Source organism: Dermacentor albipictus, chromosome 6 (genome assembly GCF_038994185.2).
Source record: "Dermacentor albipictus isolate Rhodes 1998 colony chromosome 6, USDA_Dalb.pri_finalv2, whole genome shotgun sequence".
NCBI classification, from domain to species: domain Eukaryota; kingdom Metazoa; phylum Arthropoda; class Arachnida; order Ixodida; family Ixodidae; genus Dermacentor; species Dermacentor albipictus.
The window spans coordinates 8,363,634-8,380,823 of record NC_091826.1 but is presented as its reverse complement, the minus strand read 5'-3'; the positions used below and the strand labels follow the sequence as shown (position 1 = coordinate 8,380,823).

Here is a 17,190-nt window from a genome sequence, read left to right as displayed (position 1 = left end):
TATTTTTTCACTCAGAAGCTTAGTAAGAAAAAAATTAAGTGCATGACACTTGGACCTGCGAACCTTAGAGCTTTGTCTACAAGAAAGATATAGCGTGACAGCCATTACACTTATCCATAATTGGATGCAGAAATGCCCACCACGAATGTACGTTAATAACAGTATTACCAGTAGTTGCACTTAGCGACCACAGAACGGTGTATTATTCTTACCTCTTTAAACATAAATTCATTCAATTTAACCCTTTCAGGGTTTACTTTTTTTGCCATATGCTATCGCTCAGGGTCGATTTTCTTTATTGCAGATTTAAATTCTTCAGAGGGACCTATTTCGAAAAAAATTTACCGTAATTTTTCTAGGGTGACCATAAAGCGAGAAAAAAATCGTTTTGTGTTGGTATGTATGTACTGTTTATTCCTAAATAACAACAATAAAAAAGGGAAATAATCTTATTAGAATTAAAAATTTGATGCATTGGTTTTACACATAGTTGAAGGCTCAGAAAATGCACACACGAGAATATTTCACAAGTCTCAAATGTTCCTGCTCTTACACTAATATTTACATCCACAGCGTAATCGAACTGCGTAGGTGAGCGCACTCAAGAAAACTGTATGGTTGTGTCGCCATGAAAAAAGCAAAACGTGTGACAAGCTTCTGCTAATCTTCATCTTATTGCCAACCAAAAGGAATTAGGTTTCGCGAGTCTCCAAAAAAAGAAAAGGAAACCCATGCATGGCGGCATCCTTTGTATGTGTACCCCTCTGAGCAATAAACGAGCGAGTAACAGGCGGTTGCCCTTTGAATGATTCATAACGAGATAGCCATCAGTTTTGCAGGTCATCATCATCATCAGCCTGGTTATGCCCACTGCAGGGCAAAGGCCTCTCCCATACTTCTCCAACTACCCTGGTCATGTACTAATTGTGGCCATGTTGTCCCTGCAAACTTCTTAATCTCATCCGCCCACCTAACTTTCTGCCGCCCCCTGCTATGCTTCTCTTCCCTTGGAATCCAGTCCATAACTCTTAAAGACCATCGGTTATCTTCAAGTTTTGCCAGTGCAAGAAGCCAAAACCGCCGATGGAACAAAACCCAAACTAACCGCCGCCCACCTGTGCGCGTGCCAATGCGCGAGTGGTAGTATATAGATGCATCGAAGTAAACAAACTAGCTCTAAGACATACCATGCAACAAAAACCGAGAGAGGGAGGCGGGAGAAAAAAATTCTCTGTATTCCCACATAGTGGCAGCACATGCCAGGAAAGACAAAGGAAATTGGCGTGCTTTTTAAATGTGCAGATGGCGCCGTAAATATATGGCATCGACCATTCTGGACTCATTCGTGGTGCCGTATATTTACGTCATTGACCCTGGAAGGGTTGACACTATAAGGATCTTTAATACCCGCTGCGCTAGAGAGTGGCTACATCATTTTGCTTCTGAGCCCGAGGTCGGAGGTCGCTTCGTGTTACAATCAGCGGCATTAACTTCTGAGGTAGCCTCTGTACAGCGGCAAACATTGCAAGGCACATAAACGTTCGCATGGATAGGATGACAGATGACAGTATACGTTAACGCATATGTGCGGCGTACATGCACTGCTGCACCATTCTGGACTTGTGATTTCTCAAGACGTTGACTGCTGGCTGCTGGCGCTAGATCCTAAGTCCTCAAATATGGCCTTCATTTTCAGTGACGCTTTCTTTCGAATGTACGGCTCTCCCCTCAATTTAGAGCTTGTTGGCACCTGTGAACAAAACATGTTCTGATACTGTAATGGCTCAAATAGGGATAGATGTAGCTGTCACACCTCAATAGCTGAGCAGGTGACTTCGGGCAGGCTTTCAAGACTGCAAACAAACCAACACTGCACCGGCACTTCGCCACCATTAAAACCTATAAAACGATGGCTATACCTTGGATTGGATTGGATTGGATTGCTGCAGGACACTGTTGTCAAACAGCACGCGTTGCCAAGGCTTTATGACACATAAACGTGCATAAAAAAGTTTTGTTGAAACATTTTCATTATATATCAAATTAGGCAGTGAAATAACTACTGGTTTTGGCAATAAGTGGTGTCTGAAAACCAAACATCTATGCCGTGTTTCCGGCTCCTGAAATCGCTTCTGCTGAATTCAGTTAGCAGCATAGCCTTACCACTCACTACATGTCGTCTATGATGTATTTTTTTTCTTCTCTAATCGTTCACGCAGCCAAAAAAGGCCTAGCCTTTGAGATCTGTAACACTTTAACTGTGGTCTTAAGTTATAAAGATGCGTCAGCTACCCGTTTTGCCGTGCAAAAATAACTCAGATTATGTGTTCAATAGAGTGCAGAAACATGCAAATGTAAAATGAATTACGAACCTTTAGAATTTCTGGCTATATTTTTCATATTAGGACGTTGATCAATGCCTTAACTTATGTCCTAGGCATGCCCATTTATGTACAGCCAGGGGACGTTCAAAAGAGGATGTCCCGGGCCTGGACATCTGAACGGGACATGGACATTTCTTGTACGTCTTATGGACGTCCGTGAGGGATATTTAGATGGATGGGCATTCGGACTTGTGGCAGACGTCCCATGGATATCCGTGGTTGCTTCGGTATGAGTGTTCCTTTTGTGTAAATTGCCGTGCCATCAAATAACTTGTAGTGCACTTTCTGCGATGTTGAATTGTGGGAGTTTGTCATGTCTGAAATGCTGAGAAAGAACTGAGCAGTAACAAAAGTATTTTGCACGAGAGAACCTTTCGTGATGTTTGATGTATATATGAATGTGTTCATTGTTCAGGTTTAATTTGCCAACATTGTATTGCTTAGCTGAATTCACTGCACAGATTGCCTACTTGCATGTATCTTTCAATGCTATTTTTTAACCAGGCTGCAACTGCAACCCTGCTGGCATTCTGCCTACATTTGGCGGATGTGGCAGCCTGACCAGTGGAGAGCTGTGCGAATGCAAGGAACGTGTCACGGGTCGAATCTGCGATCAGTGCCGCCCACTCTTTTGGAGCCTCAAGCCCGCTAATCCTCAAGGCTGTGAAGGTTTGGACATCTTTTTTGTTCTTGCCTATTGGTGGCCATATGGGTGCACACAGCACAGTGCTGTGGCTTGTATGTCGTTGTGGACAGACAAATGGAGAGTACAAAGTTGAACACATCATATGGGTAGTAACTCGAGAGAGTGATTTTGCACTGCTGAGTATTTGATTACCAAAGATAATGGGGGCCCAAAACCAAGTGTACAAGTCAAAATCATGATGACAACACACGAAACAGCAGAAGTAGAAATGAACAAGTGTATATTCTGGTTAGTTAATCATGATGACAACACACGAAACGGCAGAAGTAGAAATGAACAAGTGTATATTCTGGTTAGTTAACTAACCAGAATATACACTTGTTCATTTCTACTTCTGCCGTTTCATGTGGTGTCATCATGATTTGAACTTGTACACTTAGTTTTAGGCCCCCATTATCTCTAAATTGTTCGAAATTTACTTGTTTACCCAGTTAAAAAAAGAACATTGAGTCCAGTTGGATTTTTGAGTGGGACTCAACTGATTCCAACTGGACATCATAGGAGGGCCAAATTCCAATTGGGCATCATGAGAAGTGCAATTGGTCCCAACTGGACCCAAATGGAAGCCAGTAGATGAGTAATCTCGTGAAACAACAAAATAGTTTATAATAATAATAGCAGAATTATAATGTTAGTTTTCAAGTAAAAGATATTTGTACTTTGGTGTGATCAATGGAAAGAAGCATTTAGCTTTCTGTCAAGTTAAAAATCTATCTGGAAATTTTATCAATTTCTCATGAACCACTGGCACCACTTGGTCAACCAAATATTGTTTATATATAGCATCTGACATCTCTCTCTCATATATGGAGAAGTAGTGAATGTTGGATATGTCAGTGAAGAGAATTGCCGTAGTGTGTTGATGCATGAGTATATATGCTTCTTGAAAGGATTTTAGGTGTATCGGTGTCATGTCAAGGTAAGGGCTCCAATGTTGTTTTTTTTCCTTTTCTCTGTTTTTCATGCTGGTCCCAACAAGTTGAATTCAGAGACCAGTTGAGTCCAATTGTGTTCAAAAAACCAGTTGGTCCAATTCTACCTGTTGGATTTTTCCAATGGGTGTACAAAAACACAATTGGAAATATCCAATTGGTTTTTTTTTTAGAACTGAGGTTGAACAGCACGATAAAACAAGGACATGAGGAATCAAATACCACAGACAAGCGCTGTCTGTGGTATTTGTTTCCTCGTGTCCTTGTTTTATTCATGCTGTTCAACCTCAGTTCTAAATATGAACCAACTTCATAGCCCTCATTAGGAGTTTACTAATCCAATAGGTTCTAATTGGAAATTTCCATTTAGCTTTATCAATGCCTTTTTTTGTTGTTTTGACTGGGCATGACAGAACAAATTGAGTTAATTTATCTCCATTCAGGTTTCCCTGTAGAAAACAGTCTGGGTGAATTAGGCCCATAAGAAAATGAGTGCTTTGCTGCAGTTGATGTGGTTGAAATACTTAAGTATGATACTATGTTCAAAAACAGACTGGTCTGTTTGATGGTGAGTTCTACTAATTGGAGCAACTGACAGATATCAATGCTGTCTTGAATTAAGTCACTGAAATGCTTCAATATTCACCTTTACTCAACAGTGTCATGATACAGAATTGGTTCGAGAGAAATAACAGCGGGAAGCAAAAATATATTGCTGGTTCTTTAATAATTTTTTGAAGGAATATGAATTATGGTCTGGTAAACAAAAGCTTGAGTGGGAGAATTTGATTTGTTAACACTGTGTGCTTTGCTATATCTGTGAAAGTGTTACACAGTGCTGCAATAAGGCACTGGGTATTCTCAAAGCTCTTCCCCATCTTGAAAGTGTCATGTGATAGATGGCTGCTATAGCTGTTACGCGAGCAACCTCTAGATGGCGCCACCACACTGTGGTGCAATCCCTTCTCAAAGACCCGCTCCCGGGCCTCTCGTCAAGCAGACGAGGCCTTGCGGCCCCCGAAGCAAGATGCTTTGGCAGCATAACCTCAATAAACGTGTCTCTTTGAAAGCCTGTGTCTTCCTTATGCGCAGTCAACGTGGAGTCAGAAGTGGAAGACTGAAACTGTTGATGCAACCAGTGAGCGAAGCAACCAAGCAGCTTGGACAGGCTACCGCCACCACCGAAATTCGAAGCCGGCAGCAATGTCGCAGAACAATGGCATATGTTCAAACAAGCCTGCAGAGGCAACCACAGAGGTCAACAAAGGGAAGCACCCAGCAGTGAGGAGAACAGTGCGAGCATGCAATTATTGTGGAGGAAGTCACGAAACCTCGAGGAACGCATGTCTGACATGGAAGCAAACATGTAACAACTGCAAAAAGCTCAACCACTTCGCAAGTGTGTGCAGGAACTATAAGATTGTCACCAGCTCTAAACCTCAAGATGACGATTCTGATGCTATACTTATGGTTCTAATGGCACAGCAAACCCATTGTTCACGACATTAGATGTCAATGGAATAAAAATGAATTTTCAGGTTGACAGTAGAGCTGCAGTTAACGTCATCTCACAGAAGAGCGTCACATCACACCAGATAAAGCCGACATCGACAAGTCTGTGCATGTGGAATGGTGCAAAGGTGATACCGATAGGCAAGACAAACTTGGGTGTGATTGCTCCAGATGGACACAAGCATGCTGCAGAGTTTATCATTGTGTGAGATGACCTCACACCACTTATAGGACATCAGACAGCTGAGGCCACGGGACTCATTATGGTAGACTATATTCTCGTTGCCAGTGTCTGTGAGGAACACACAAAAGGCTTGACGAATTGCATCTTCCGCAAGTACCCCACTGTATTTGAACAATGCTTAGGCACGCTGCCTGGGAAAGTACATCTTGTAACCAAACCGTCAGTTTGTCCAAGAGCAGTCACAAACTTCCACATCCCTGTCAGCATCAAGCCACAACTCAAAAAAACACTCAGGCACATGGAGCAACGTGGAATAATCGAGCGTGTCAATGACTCTACTCCATGGGTCAGCCGAATGGTCATTGTCACATAGAAAAATGGCGAAATCAGGATCTGCATCGATCCACAAGCCCTGAACAATGCTCTGGAACGCAAACGACACCCGCCACCTGATCTGGATGACACATTGCCAGAGGTTGCTAAGGCCAAGATCTTCTCAAAGTTCGACCTACGCGACGGACACTGGCAGTGCATCCTGGATAAAGAAGCTAGTCTCCTAACTACATTCCAGACACCAATAGGACTATTATAGCAACTTCTGGGAGGTTGACCAGCTGATCGAACTTCTTGACAGCTGCTTGTGTTATCCACTAGTAGAAGGAACATTTTGCAAGACACAGTGTGCCAGTAGTTCTTGTCATGGACAATGGCCCTCAGTTTTCCTGTGAAGCTTTCAGTAACTTTGCCACAGAGTGGAACTTTGAACACTCGACATCAAGTGCAGGATACCCAAGATCAAACGGCATGGCTGAATCAGCAGTGAAGACTGTCAAAATGCTTCTCAAGAAGGCTGAGGAGAGTGACAGTGACATGCAACTTGCATTTCTCAACCACCACAACACTTCCCAGCAACATATCAATGCCAGTCCTGTGCCACTCCTCTTTGGTAGAAGAATGCGAACACTTTTTTCCCGCGACAGCCGCATTGCTGGAACCAAAGGTTATAAATGCAAAGTCTCTCTTGGATTTTAAGAAATGTGCCATGACACTCCACCATGACAAGCATGCAAAGATATACACTCGTTGAGAAAATGACAAAATGTCACAGTCTCTGCCCATGCTGATGGAACATAATCAAGAGGTACACTGATGAAACAGTGTGGTATTCGATCATACAAGGTGCAAGTAGGCGACAGCACTCTAAGACGCAACAGAGTGCACATTTGGGAAGTTCTTCAACTGTGCCTTTGTGGTAATGCACCCATTAGTCCACAGTCAACAGCCACAGTCAACAGCCTGAAACACCCGAACCACCCGAGGCCAGAGATTGCATGGAGCAAGCAACTAAGGTGACAACACCGCTTACGAGAATGTGCAAGTTGCAACAGCAGGCAGACCCAGCATCAACTCCAGTGCGTCCAAGGCGGGTCGCCACTCTGCCAAAGAGGTTCATTGACTTCATAGTCTATAACACCAAATTTCAACCACAGGAGGATGTTACATGACCAACCTCTAGGTGGCACCACCACACTGTGGCACAATCCCTTCTCAATGACCCACTCCCGGGCCTCTCATCAAGCAGACTAGGCCTCGCAGCCCCGAAGCAAGACACTTATGGCGGCGTAATCTCAATAAACGTGTCTCTTTGAAATCCAGAGTCTTTTATATGAGCAATCAACAATAGCTTCTAAGGAGTGGAGGCCAGAAGTGCTGCTGAGAGCACTGATGTTTTGTTGCAGAGTGCGAGTGTCACATTCCTGGCACTGTCGGTGGCCTTGGAGTATGTGATGGACAGAGTGGTCAGTGCCTGTGCAAGCCCAATGTAGGACAGCGGCAGTGCACAACTTGCCTGGATGGTACTTTTATGCTGCAGGAGGACAACCTGCTAGGATGCCAAGGTAGGTTAGCACTTTGTATTGTCTTGTACCATCTTTGCTCATAAGGAAACATTACAGCTACCTTTTGCAGGAGACCTTGAGGGTTGCTCCTTGTGTCACTATTTATGTGCAAGGATGGCATTCATGAATAACATACTCGTCTGTAATAGTGCGAGCACAGTAGTATGTTTTGATGTGGAGTGACTTGAAATAAAATTCTGCCACATATAATGATATTTTACACAAACAGTGCATGCATAACTTATGGGGTACGCTGTACCTGTGGCTAAAGCGAAAGGCAAGCTCAGTTTTAGTCACACTCAGTCGCCGTACAACGCTTCCACAACCTGTAGTGAAAATAAATTGCAATTATGGAGGTTTGGGCAAACAAGGCAAAACAAGTGGCATACACACAACACCTACTCGTCCCTACACCTACTGCTTATTACTTTTGCACTTGACAATAAACATTATTCAGTTCAGGTCCTGTCGCATGTGGTCAAAGGCAACGATAAAGTGTGAGCATCATCACCTTGTCTTGACACTACGGCTGTTGTCAAACAAACCCGCTAAATCCATAACCACCACAGACCATCTGCTGGTGCCGTGGCACAAGCGCCTTCCTCAGAATTAAAAAAAAAATACAATAAGGCGCATTGAAGTTGATCGTAGCTACAAGCTCTCGGCACTTTCCGCCAGGTGCATCACACCTGTATTTATTTATTTATTTATTTATTTACATATACTGCCATCTTGCATAGCAAGATATTGCAGGAGTGAGTGCATACATATGTCAATCAGTTGAAGAATACATTTGAGTGGCAAAAAGAAAACAAACAATCGAAAAAAAACAATATCAGGAATAGCTAGTTGATTAATGAACATGATTAGGTAATAGGTTGGCAAATACATCACTTGGTAACTCGCGCAAGGACCCCTCAAGGCCATTCCAAATCACAATTGTATGCGGAAAAAAGGAAAACCTAAAACAATCAATCGTTGCATTCAAAGGAACAATGTTAAGATGATGACTTCTTCTGGTGGGCCGAGAAGAAGGGTTAGTGAAAACAATAGGTGCATTGACATAAGTTTTCCCATGAGCAATTTTATGTAGCAGAACAACACGGTCACAAGTACGTCTATGGGCCAGTGGCTTTAGTAGTAGCTTGCTAGCATGCGATGTCGGTGAGAAATGGCGGTCATAACGATTATATATAAACCTTATGGCCTTTTTCTGAATAGACTCAAGCATGTCTATGTCTTTGGAATGATGTGGCGACCACACTACCGACGCGTATTCAAGTAGAGGCCTTATTAGTGATCTGTATGCCGTTAATTTACATTCTTTAGTTGCATCTCGTAAGGTTCTTTTAAGATAACCCAGTTTTCTCAACGCCTTGTTGGTTATACAGTTAATGTGAGCATGCCATTTTAGATCAGGGGAGAAAGTAACACCAAGGTATTTAAACGTGTGGACGCTTGCAAGCTTGTGCGCTTCATTAAAATATGTAAATTGTAATGGTTGTTTTTTATTCGAAAAAGTCATTGATACGGTTTTCTTAAAATTAAGTGACATTTGCCATGTTCTGCTCCATTCGCAAAAACGGGTGAAGACTTCATTCAGCTCTAACTGATCATGATTACTACTTATACTAGAATAAAGGACGCAGTCATCAGCATATAGTCTTATTTTGACAGAAGTGCCCGCGGTTACTTTAACGACATCATTTACATAGACTACAAACAGCAAAGGACCCAAGACAGACCCCTGTGGTACACCGGATGTAACATTGACACGAGATGAGTGAACATTGTTAAATGCAACAAACTGAGTTCTTGTACTTAGGTAGTCCTGTATCCAACCTAGTAATTTATAATCATGAATTATTGCCTTGAGTTTAATGAGAAGCTTTTTATGGCACACTGCGTCAAAAGCTTTACTGTAATCAATAAAAATGGCATCAAGTTGTCCTCTAAGGTTAAGTGTGGATGCAATATCATGGGAGAATTCTAGAAGTTGTGTTACCGTGGAGAATCCGGAACGGAAGCCATGCTGAGCATGCGAAAGAAGATTATGTTCAGATAAGTACTCAATGATATATTTATGAATAATGTGTTCCAATAGTTTACAAGATGTTGATATTAAAGAAATAGGTCTGTAGTTAGATATTTCCTGCTTATTACCGTCTTTGTGAATTGGAACAACTTTAGCACATTTCCAGAGTATTGGAACAGTGGATGATTCTACAGATTTCGAAAAAATTAGGGATAAGTACCGAGAGCTCCATTCAGAATATCGCCGTAAAAACATATCTGGAATATTATCTGGCCCAGTACTTTTCATAGTATCGATCTTGAGTATAAGATTGTGTACACCAGCTGAAGTGATTGCCATACTAGGAAAAGGTGATGACGAAAGAGTAGTGCAAAACGTGGGGGTGCGTCCATCATCACAGGTGAACACTGATTTAAAGTAATTATTGAAAGCTTCAGTAATGCTAAGATTATCTGAGCATGGTTGATTAGCAATTATGAATGAAGGAGAGCTCTCACTTGGTGGACTGACGGTTCGCCAGAACTTTGATGGCTTGTTTTTAATGAAGTATGACAAGGTGCTATTAAAATAGAAACTTTTCGCATTTGACATAGCAGATTTTAAGTTGTTTTTAAGTGTGGTCAATACTGAAGCTTTCATTGGATTGTTTGCATAGGGTTGTTTGCGCAGACGCCTGATGCGACGAATTAGGTGTATAATTTCACGTGTGTACCAAGGGTGCTTGGGATTGCGCTTTATACACTTGGTTGGAATGTAATCAGTTATACATTGATTGACAATTGAGTAAAAACGGTTCACTAACACGTTAACAGAGGAATGGTTTACGCAACTCGAAAATTCATCAAAAGAGCATGCGAGCAACTCAGTTATGGAGTTGTCATCAGCACGTTCAAAGTTCAATACTGTCTGATGTGAGGGGCGCTTAGGCATAGTTGCTAAATTCAAATAAACAATGACCCCTTTATGGTCCGAGAGGCCTTCAACGATGGTACTATCATAACCATTTTGTCTAAGTTGCTCATTTATGAAAACAAGATCTAAAATTGAGCTTTCTCGGGTTGCGGAATTCACAATTTGCGTCAGATCGAAAGAAATAGACATGTTAATCAAGTAATCACAAATGGCTTTGTGACGGCCACCAGCAGATAGCGTTGGCCAATCTATGCCAGGGGTGTTGAAATCACCAGCAAGTAACATTTTACAACAGTTAAGTTTATGTTTGGTTATATAATCGGTAAGATCGGAAAAGACACTGAGATCTGTGTCAGGGGGTCGATAAACAGCTCCTACAGCCAAAGTGAATCCACAAAGCCTTATTTTGCACCATACTGATTCGCAGTTAGGAACGTCAGGCAATGCTGTAAACTCAATGTCTGGGTTTACGAAGAGTGCCACACCGCCACCGCGCCGGTCACTTCTATCTTTCCTGAGGACGCTGTAACCTGGTGGTAAAATTTCAGTATCTAAGATGTGTTCACCAAGCCACGTTTCAGTCACGCAAATCACAGAAGGATGATAAAATGCCACGAGATGGTGAAAGTCTTGAATTTTGTTAAGAAGACTGCGGGCATTAACGTTTACCAGCGAGAAATTAGCATCGGAATGCAGTCAAGTTTCATGTACTGCAGAGGTTTGCTTTTTGGTTTTAATCATTGAATCACCTGATTCATTCAGCACATAGCGTACATTGTCTGTCAGCAAGGAATCATACTGCAGACGAACGGTAGATGCATTTTTCCTTTGATTTACAGAAAGCCTCCAAAGAGCTTTGCGTATCTTTCGAACCCGTTCAGAGAAGTCCTCATTTATATATATATCTGTACCTTTAAGCTTTCGGGCATTCTTTAATATTGCAATCTTTGACCTGTAGTCCAAAAATTTGAAAATAGCAGGACGTGGTTTATCACCTCTACGCACCCCAAGCCTGTGCCAACGTTCAATGTCTGCACACTGAACACCAAGTTTATCAGATATCAAGTTCGTGAATGCGTCAAGTAGTTGCCCGGAGGGCTCAGAATGGGGTTCAGGTAATCCATAGACAACAAGGTTATTTCGGCGGGACCTGTTTTCAAGATCGTCAGACCGACTTTCCAGCTTAAATACCACGTTTTTAAGATGAGCGACAGTTTTTTCAAGTTCCTGAACTTGCGGAATCACTTCCGCGACTGGCAGTACTGACGTCTCAAGCCTGTTTAGCCTTTCTTCAATGGAAGAAAACTTGGCTGTCCAAGAAGATATTTCGGAACGAATTTTTTCCTGCCCTGCGAGCAATTGCAATAGCGTTTCCTGTAACTTATCGGGACCAGGATTGGTCTCGACGTCACCAGATAACATCAACAACATTCTACGGACAGAAAAAATAGAAAACGCTCTCATCAGTGGGCCAGGCAGCAGCACTACACATCGATCATCGCTTCTATAACAAGGAAAATTGTACTTCGGGCATACCTGAAAGACAGTGCAGACAAGCTTAAACCATGTGCTCATCGTGCCGCTGCAAGACCCACTGAAGAGCATAGCGTCCGTCCTCGGCTTTATAGTGCAGTGTAAACGACCAGGTGACGCTGTGGTAGTGCTCCATGCGCAGAAGGGCTCGCCAAAGGTCAAGCCACGCAGGTCCGGTGCTTCAATGCAACGATGATGCGATGTTTGTATCACATCCCCCGATATGGCGGTCCTGAGTAACGTTTCGAAGGATGGGCCAAAGGGATCATGCGCAGAGGTAGCACATTCCTGAAGACATCTGGATTTGGTGCAGGCGGCAATCTGAAAGACAGTGCAGACAAGCTTAAACCATGTGCTCATCGTGCCGCTGCAAGACCCACTGAAGAGCATAGCGTCCGTCCTCGGCTTTATAGTGCAGTGTAAACGACCAGGTGACGCTGTGGTAGTGCTCCATGCGCAGAAGGGCTCGCCAAAGGTCAAGCCACGCAGGTCCGGTGCTTCAATGCAACGATGATGCGATGTTTGTATCACATCCCCCGATATGGCGGTCCTGAGTAACGTTTCGAAGGATGGGCCAAAGGGATCATGCGCAGAGGTAGCACATTCCTGAAGACATCTGGATTTGGTGCAGGCGGCAATCTGAAAGACAGTGCAGACAAGCTTAAACCATGTGCTCATCGTGCCGCTGCAAGACCCACTGAACCACCTGTAGTGGAAAGGTAGTCAAGTAACCAGTGTGTTGGTTGGAAAAATAAATTTTGTAGGGCAGCTTACTTCACGAATTTTGATAGTAGTTAATTTGCACACCTTTTTACCAGCCCAGAGGGGGGCAGTTACCCTCCCCCTGCCCCTCCTGTCTGCATGCCTAAGGTCACAGCATACAAATGTGTGGCATCATGGTCAGAGGAAAAAATAAGCATGCTTGCTTATATACGCATGAGCATTTTCTTTACGCTGTGAGTTTATTTAATGTTTTATTTTATACAGTGGACAGTGTTAAATAGCATGGATTGAGAAATGCATTCACAGCATTGCAATAATGCCTTATTGCAACACAGAAAAAAACCTTCTACTGCTTTTATTCCCACTCCTATGGCCAGCAGGTGGGCTAGGGTGGCATTATATAATAGGGGTTTCCAATCCCATTCTTGGTTCTGCTGGACACAGCTGCAATCATGTCTACATGCAATACACAACAGACAGTGGTGCAACAAAATTGTGGTTGAAGTAAATTAATCAAATTGTGCTGGTATGTTCCACCGACAGATATAGAAAACAATGCAAATGGTGCTAAATCATTGAAAGTAGAATGCCAGAGTTCATTATTTTGATACCAAACTAGGTTTTGCAAATAGAGTGTTCGAGCCTGATACATGTGCCTTGGTAACAATCCATGGCACAGTTTGAATCATAGTCGCATGTTACAGATAGTGTACTGATGAGTAGTACGGCTTCTTGCTTGTTATCATTGTGCCTTTTTTATGTGAGAATTGGGTTTTGACTCAGCTAAGCAAACTGGCTGTGGCGCTGTTGAAAACACCTTGATGAGTAGCCTTGCACTGGCAGTTAGTTGAGCAGTGGCCTCACTGTTCGCATGCATGCTTTTCAGACTGTGGCTGTGATGTGGGTGGATCAGTAGGCAGCACGTGTGATCAGCGGAACGGACAGTGTCCTTGTCGTCCACGGATTACCGGGCGTCGTTGCTCAGAGCCTTTGCAGGCACACTACTTCCCCACATTGCACCAGCACAAGTATGAGGTTGAAGATGGTCACACGCCAAGCGGCGTCCATGCTCGCTTCGACTTTGACGAAGTGCTCTTCCCAGGATTCTCATGGCGTGGCTATGCCATCTTCTCTAACATCCAGGTGAGGTAATATCCAGGTGACTTGAAGTTTTCATTGTACTATGTCGGTAGACATGGTGTTAAAAATTACAATAAAGTGTAATGAGTGCACCAGCTGGCTTATGACACACGGGTCACAGGATAAACTATACATGGCGAAGAATGGAAATTCTGTGTGTCACATGCCAAATACCATGTGCCACGGTGTTTACTACATGGCTGCCATTTCTGTTCTTTGCCATGTGCATGAAAAATGATTCTAGCTTCTCCCAAGTTGAATATCTTCTCATCATCATCCTCCTCCTCATCATCATCATCATCATCAGCCTGGTTACGCCCACTGTAGGGCAAAGGCCTCTCCCATATTTCTCCAACAACCCCGGTCATGTACTAATTGTGGCCACGCCGTCCCTGCAAACTTCTTAATCTCATCCGCCCACCTAACTTTCTGTCGCCCCCTGCTACGCTTCCCTTCCCTTGGGATCCAGTCCGTAACCCTTAATGACCGTCGGTTATCTTCCCTCCTCATTACATGTCCTGCCCATGCCCATTTCTTTTTCTTGATTTCAACTAACATGTCATCCCTTAATGTTACACCTATCATTCTTCTTTCCATAGCTCGTTGCGTCGTCCTCAATTTGAGTAGAACTCTTTTCGTAAGCCTCCAGGTTTCTGCCCCATAGGTGAGTACTGGTAAGACACAGCTATTATATACTTTTCTCTTGAGGGATAATGGCAACCTGCTGTTCATGCATGATCTGAGAATGCCTGCCAAACGCACCCCAGCCCGTTCTTATTCTCCTGATTATTTCCGTCTCATGATCCGGATCCGCCGTCACTACCTGCCCCAAGTAGGTGTATTCCCTTACGACTTCCAGTGCCTCGCTGCCTATTGTAAATGGCTGTTCTCTTCCGAGACTGTTAAACATTACTTTAGTTTTCTGCAGATTCATTTTTAGACCCACTCTTCTGCTTTGCCTCTCCAGGTCAGTGAGCATGCATTGTAATTGGTCCCCTGAGTTACTAAGCAAGGCAATATCATCAGCGAATCGCAAGTTACTAAGGTACTCTCCATTAACTTTTATCCCCAATTCTTCCCAATCCAGGTCTCTGAATACCTCCTGTAAACATGCTGTGAATAACATTGGAGAGATCGTATCTCCCTGCCTGACGCCTTTCTTTATTGGGATTTTGTTGCTTGCTTTATGGAGGACTACGGTGATATCTTCTAAATGCATCCAAAGGTTGTTTCACAAGTTCCTCTTTTACCTATTGTGAAGCAAGTTACGACTGTCTTTCTTTTTGGAAGTATCTTCTTGAGATTATTGACAATAATATATTAAAATTAGTGTGCATAATTTTCACCTGGAGCGCAGGCAGGTGAAATAAAAGACGCTTTTAATTTTTTCTTAGCACGATAACAGAACAAGCTGTCTTGTGGCAATTACGATTAGCTTATTTGGAGGAAATTTTTATGTTCCACGAATCAAAATGTAGATTTGTTTGGTTGTAGTCACACAGTGGTATGGCAAAATCTAATTTGACTCTGTCACTAAAATGCCTCATTTCTCATCTAGTCAAACAAACAATCTTGCCTTTCTAGAAGACAAGAAAGGAAAATTCTTCTCCAAATTTACAAGTGGAATACACATGCCTTCTGCAGAGCTGAAACACACTGCAGCAGAATGCTTGCAGATATTATTATCGGGTGCCTGTTGTCAGATGCATTGCTTCTCTTTTCAGAAAGAGATCCTGCTTGATCTACGCATCCAGAAGCCAGGACTGTACCAGGTCATTGCACGTTATGTCAGCCTCAATGGTGACAATATGTACTCCAATATCACCTTCACTCCTGACTCTTATGGAGGTAAGTGCAGTGTGCACAGTTGTGTGTAATTTGTCAATGACCATTTTGCAGTACAGTTTCTGGAGTGTGTTCCTTATAGGATTACAAAAAAATCAATTGGACTGCAGCGACATTTGAATTCCCCTAATTCAGTTACTGTGAACAGAAACCTTCAGCAAGTATCCAGAGAATTTAAGCATAGCTCCCTGCCTGTACTTGGAAAAACCTCAACTCCCCAAGCTGATAGAAAATCTGAGCATATTAAGAAAGTAGTTTGGACAGATAGACACCAGACAATGATGTCAACCGTGGTTGTTGGATCCTGTTAAGGCTACTTCTAGCTCACTGCTTCTTGTCATTGGCACCATGATCGTATGAATTGTCGTTGACGATTTCCGCACAAACTTGCTTGTCCTCTCTTGTTTCTGTGGCATCTGCAGAGACCAAGCAGAGTGAGATTCTCATCCTGCCACCCAGCAAGGAGCCGCGCTTCCAGGCTGTCGTCGGCCCTGATGGTGTAACTGCACTGCCGTTTGTACTCAACCCTGGCCGCTGGACCCTGTCCATCAAGGCACAGAAGCCGGTGTTCATGGTATGTTGACATATCTGTAAATTACTCATTGCTACGCATGTTCCTTTTCATGAAGCATGTTCACTTTTGTTGCTAAGTCATTGCCTCGTCTCTTCTGCTTCCTTCATATTTGAGCTACATTAACATGCCTGAGCACTGGTTATGAGGAAGTTGGGCAAGCTTCTTGCTCTTATGCTTTTTGCTTCTGCCTCCCTATCTTGTTCCAAAACAAGAGAGAAGTTCATGGCGGGATGGAGGCTTGAAGTGATGAACACTGGTAGAACAAGGAATGTCACTGGAACCAACATTTTGACAAGGGGACTTGTCCTCGTCCTCTTGTTGTTGAAATGTTGGCTCCAGTGAAATTCTTGGTTCTACCACTGTTAATCACTTTCTTGTTGACATACTTGTCATTGAGAGCTTGCAGCTTAGGCTACATGAATTTGTTTATGGTTGTATGGCTGGAATGAAACAATGATGGTTTTGAAGCGTTTAGAAACCATGAGCTTTAGAGAACTTGTTCCCAAGTTTGCAACATATATGAACTCGGTGACTTGATCAGGAGCTGTCGAAAATCTGAAAGGCATCCATGCAGACTACACTCGTTTCACTGCACAACAACAGATTGATGCATGCACTCTTCAAAAGAACAAGTCCTTGCTGATAGCGCCATATTGAGATGCTACCGCAAAGCTGCGAGAAGCGCCTCTAGGGCATCCACAATTTGTAACGCAGCCAGTGCTGATGGCGTGCATAGACTAGAAAGCGCATATTCAACGATCAGTTCCCTTTTGTGGTTGTTTGAAAGTCCAACATTCCATCTCCCTTCCGAC

General features: G+C 43.1%; 1 protein-coding gene across 3 annotated transcripts in view; it reads left to right on the top strand.

Moving 5' to 3' along the window:
* LanA (laminin subunit alpha) overlaps positions 1-17,190 on the top strand; it is a 155,238-nt gene that overhangs the window by 36,401 nt on the left and 101,647 nt on the right. For all 3 annotated transcript variants that reach the window (XM_065424809.2, XM_065424811.2, XM_065424810.2), the window contains 5 exons: positions 2,889-3,053; positions 7,458-7,616; positions 13,706-13,962; positions 15,684-15,807; positions 16,227-16,378. In XM_065424809.2, the coding sequence (XP_065280881.2) occupies positions 2,889-3,053; positions 7,458-7,616; positions 13,706-13,962; positions 15,684-15,807; positions 16,227-16,378 (857 nt within the window). The remainder of the gene's footprint in view (positions 1-2,888; positions 3,054-7,457; positions 7,617-13,705; positions 13,963-15,683; positions 15,808-16,226; positions 16,379-17,190) is intronic.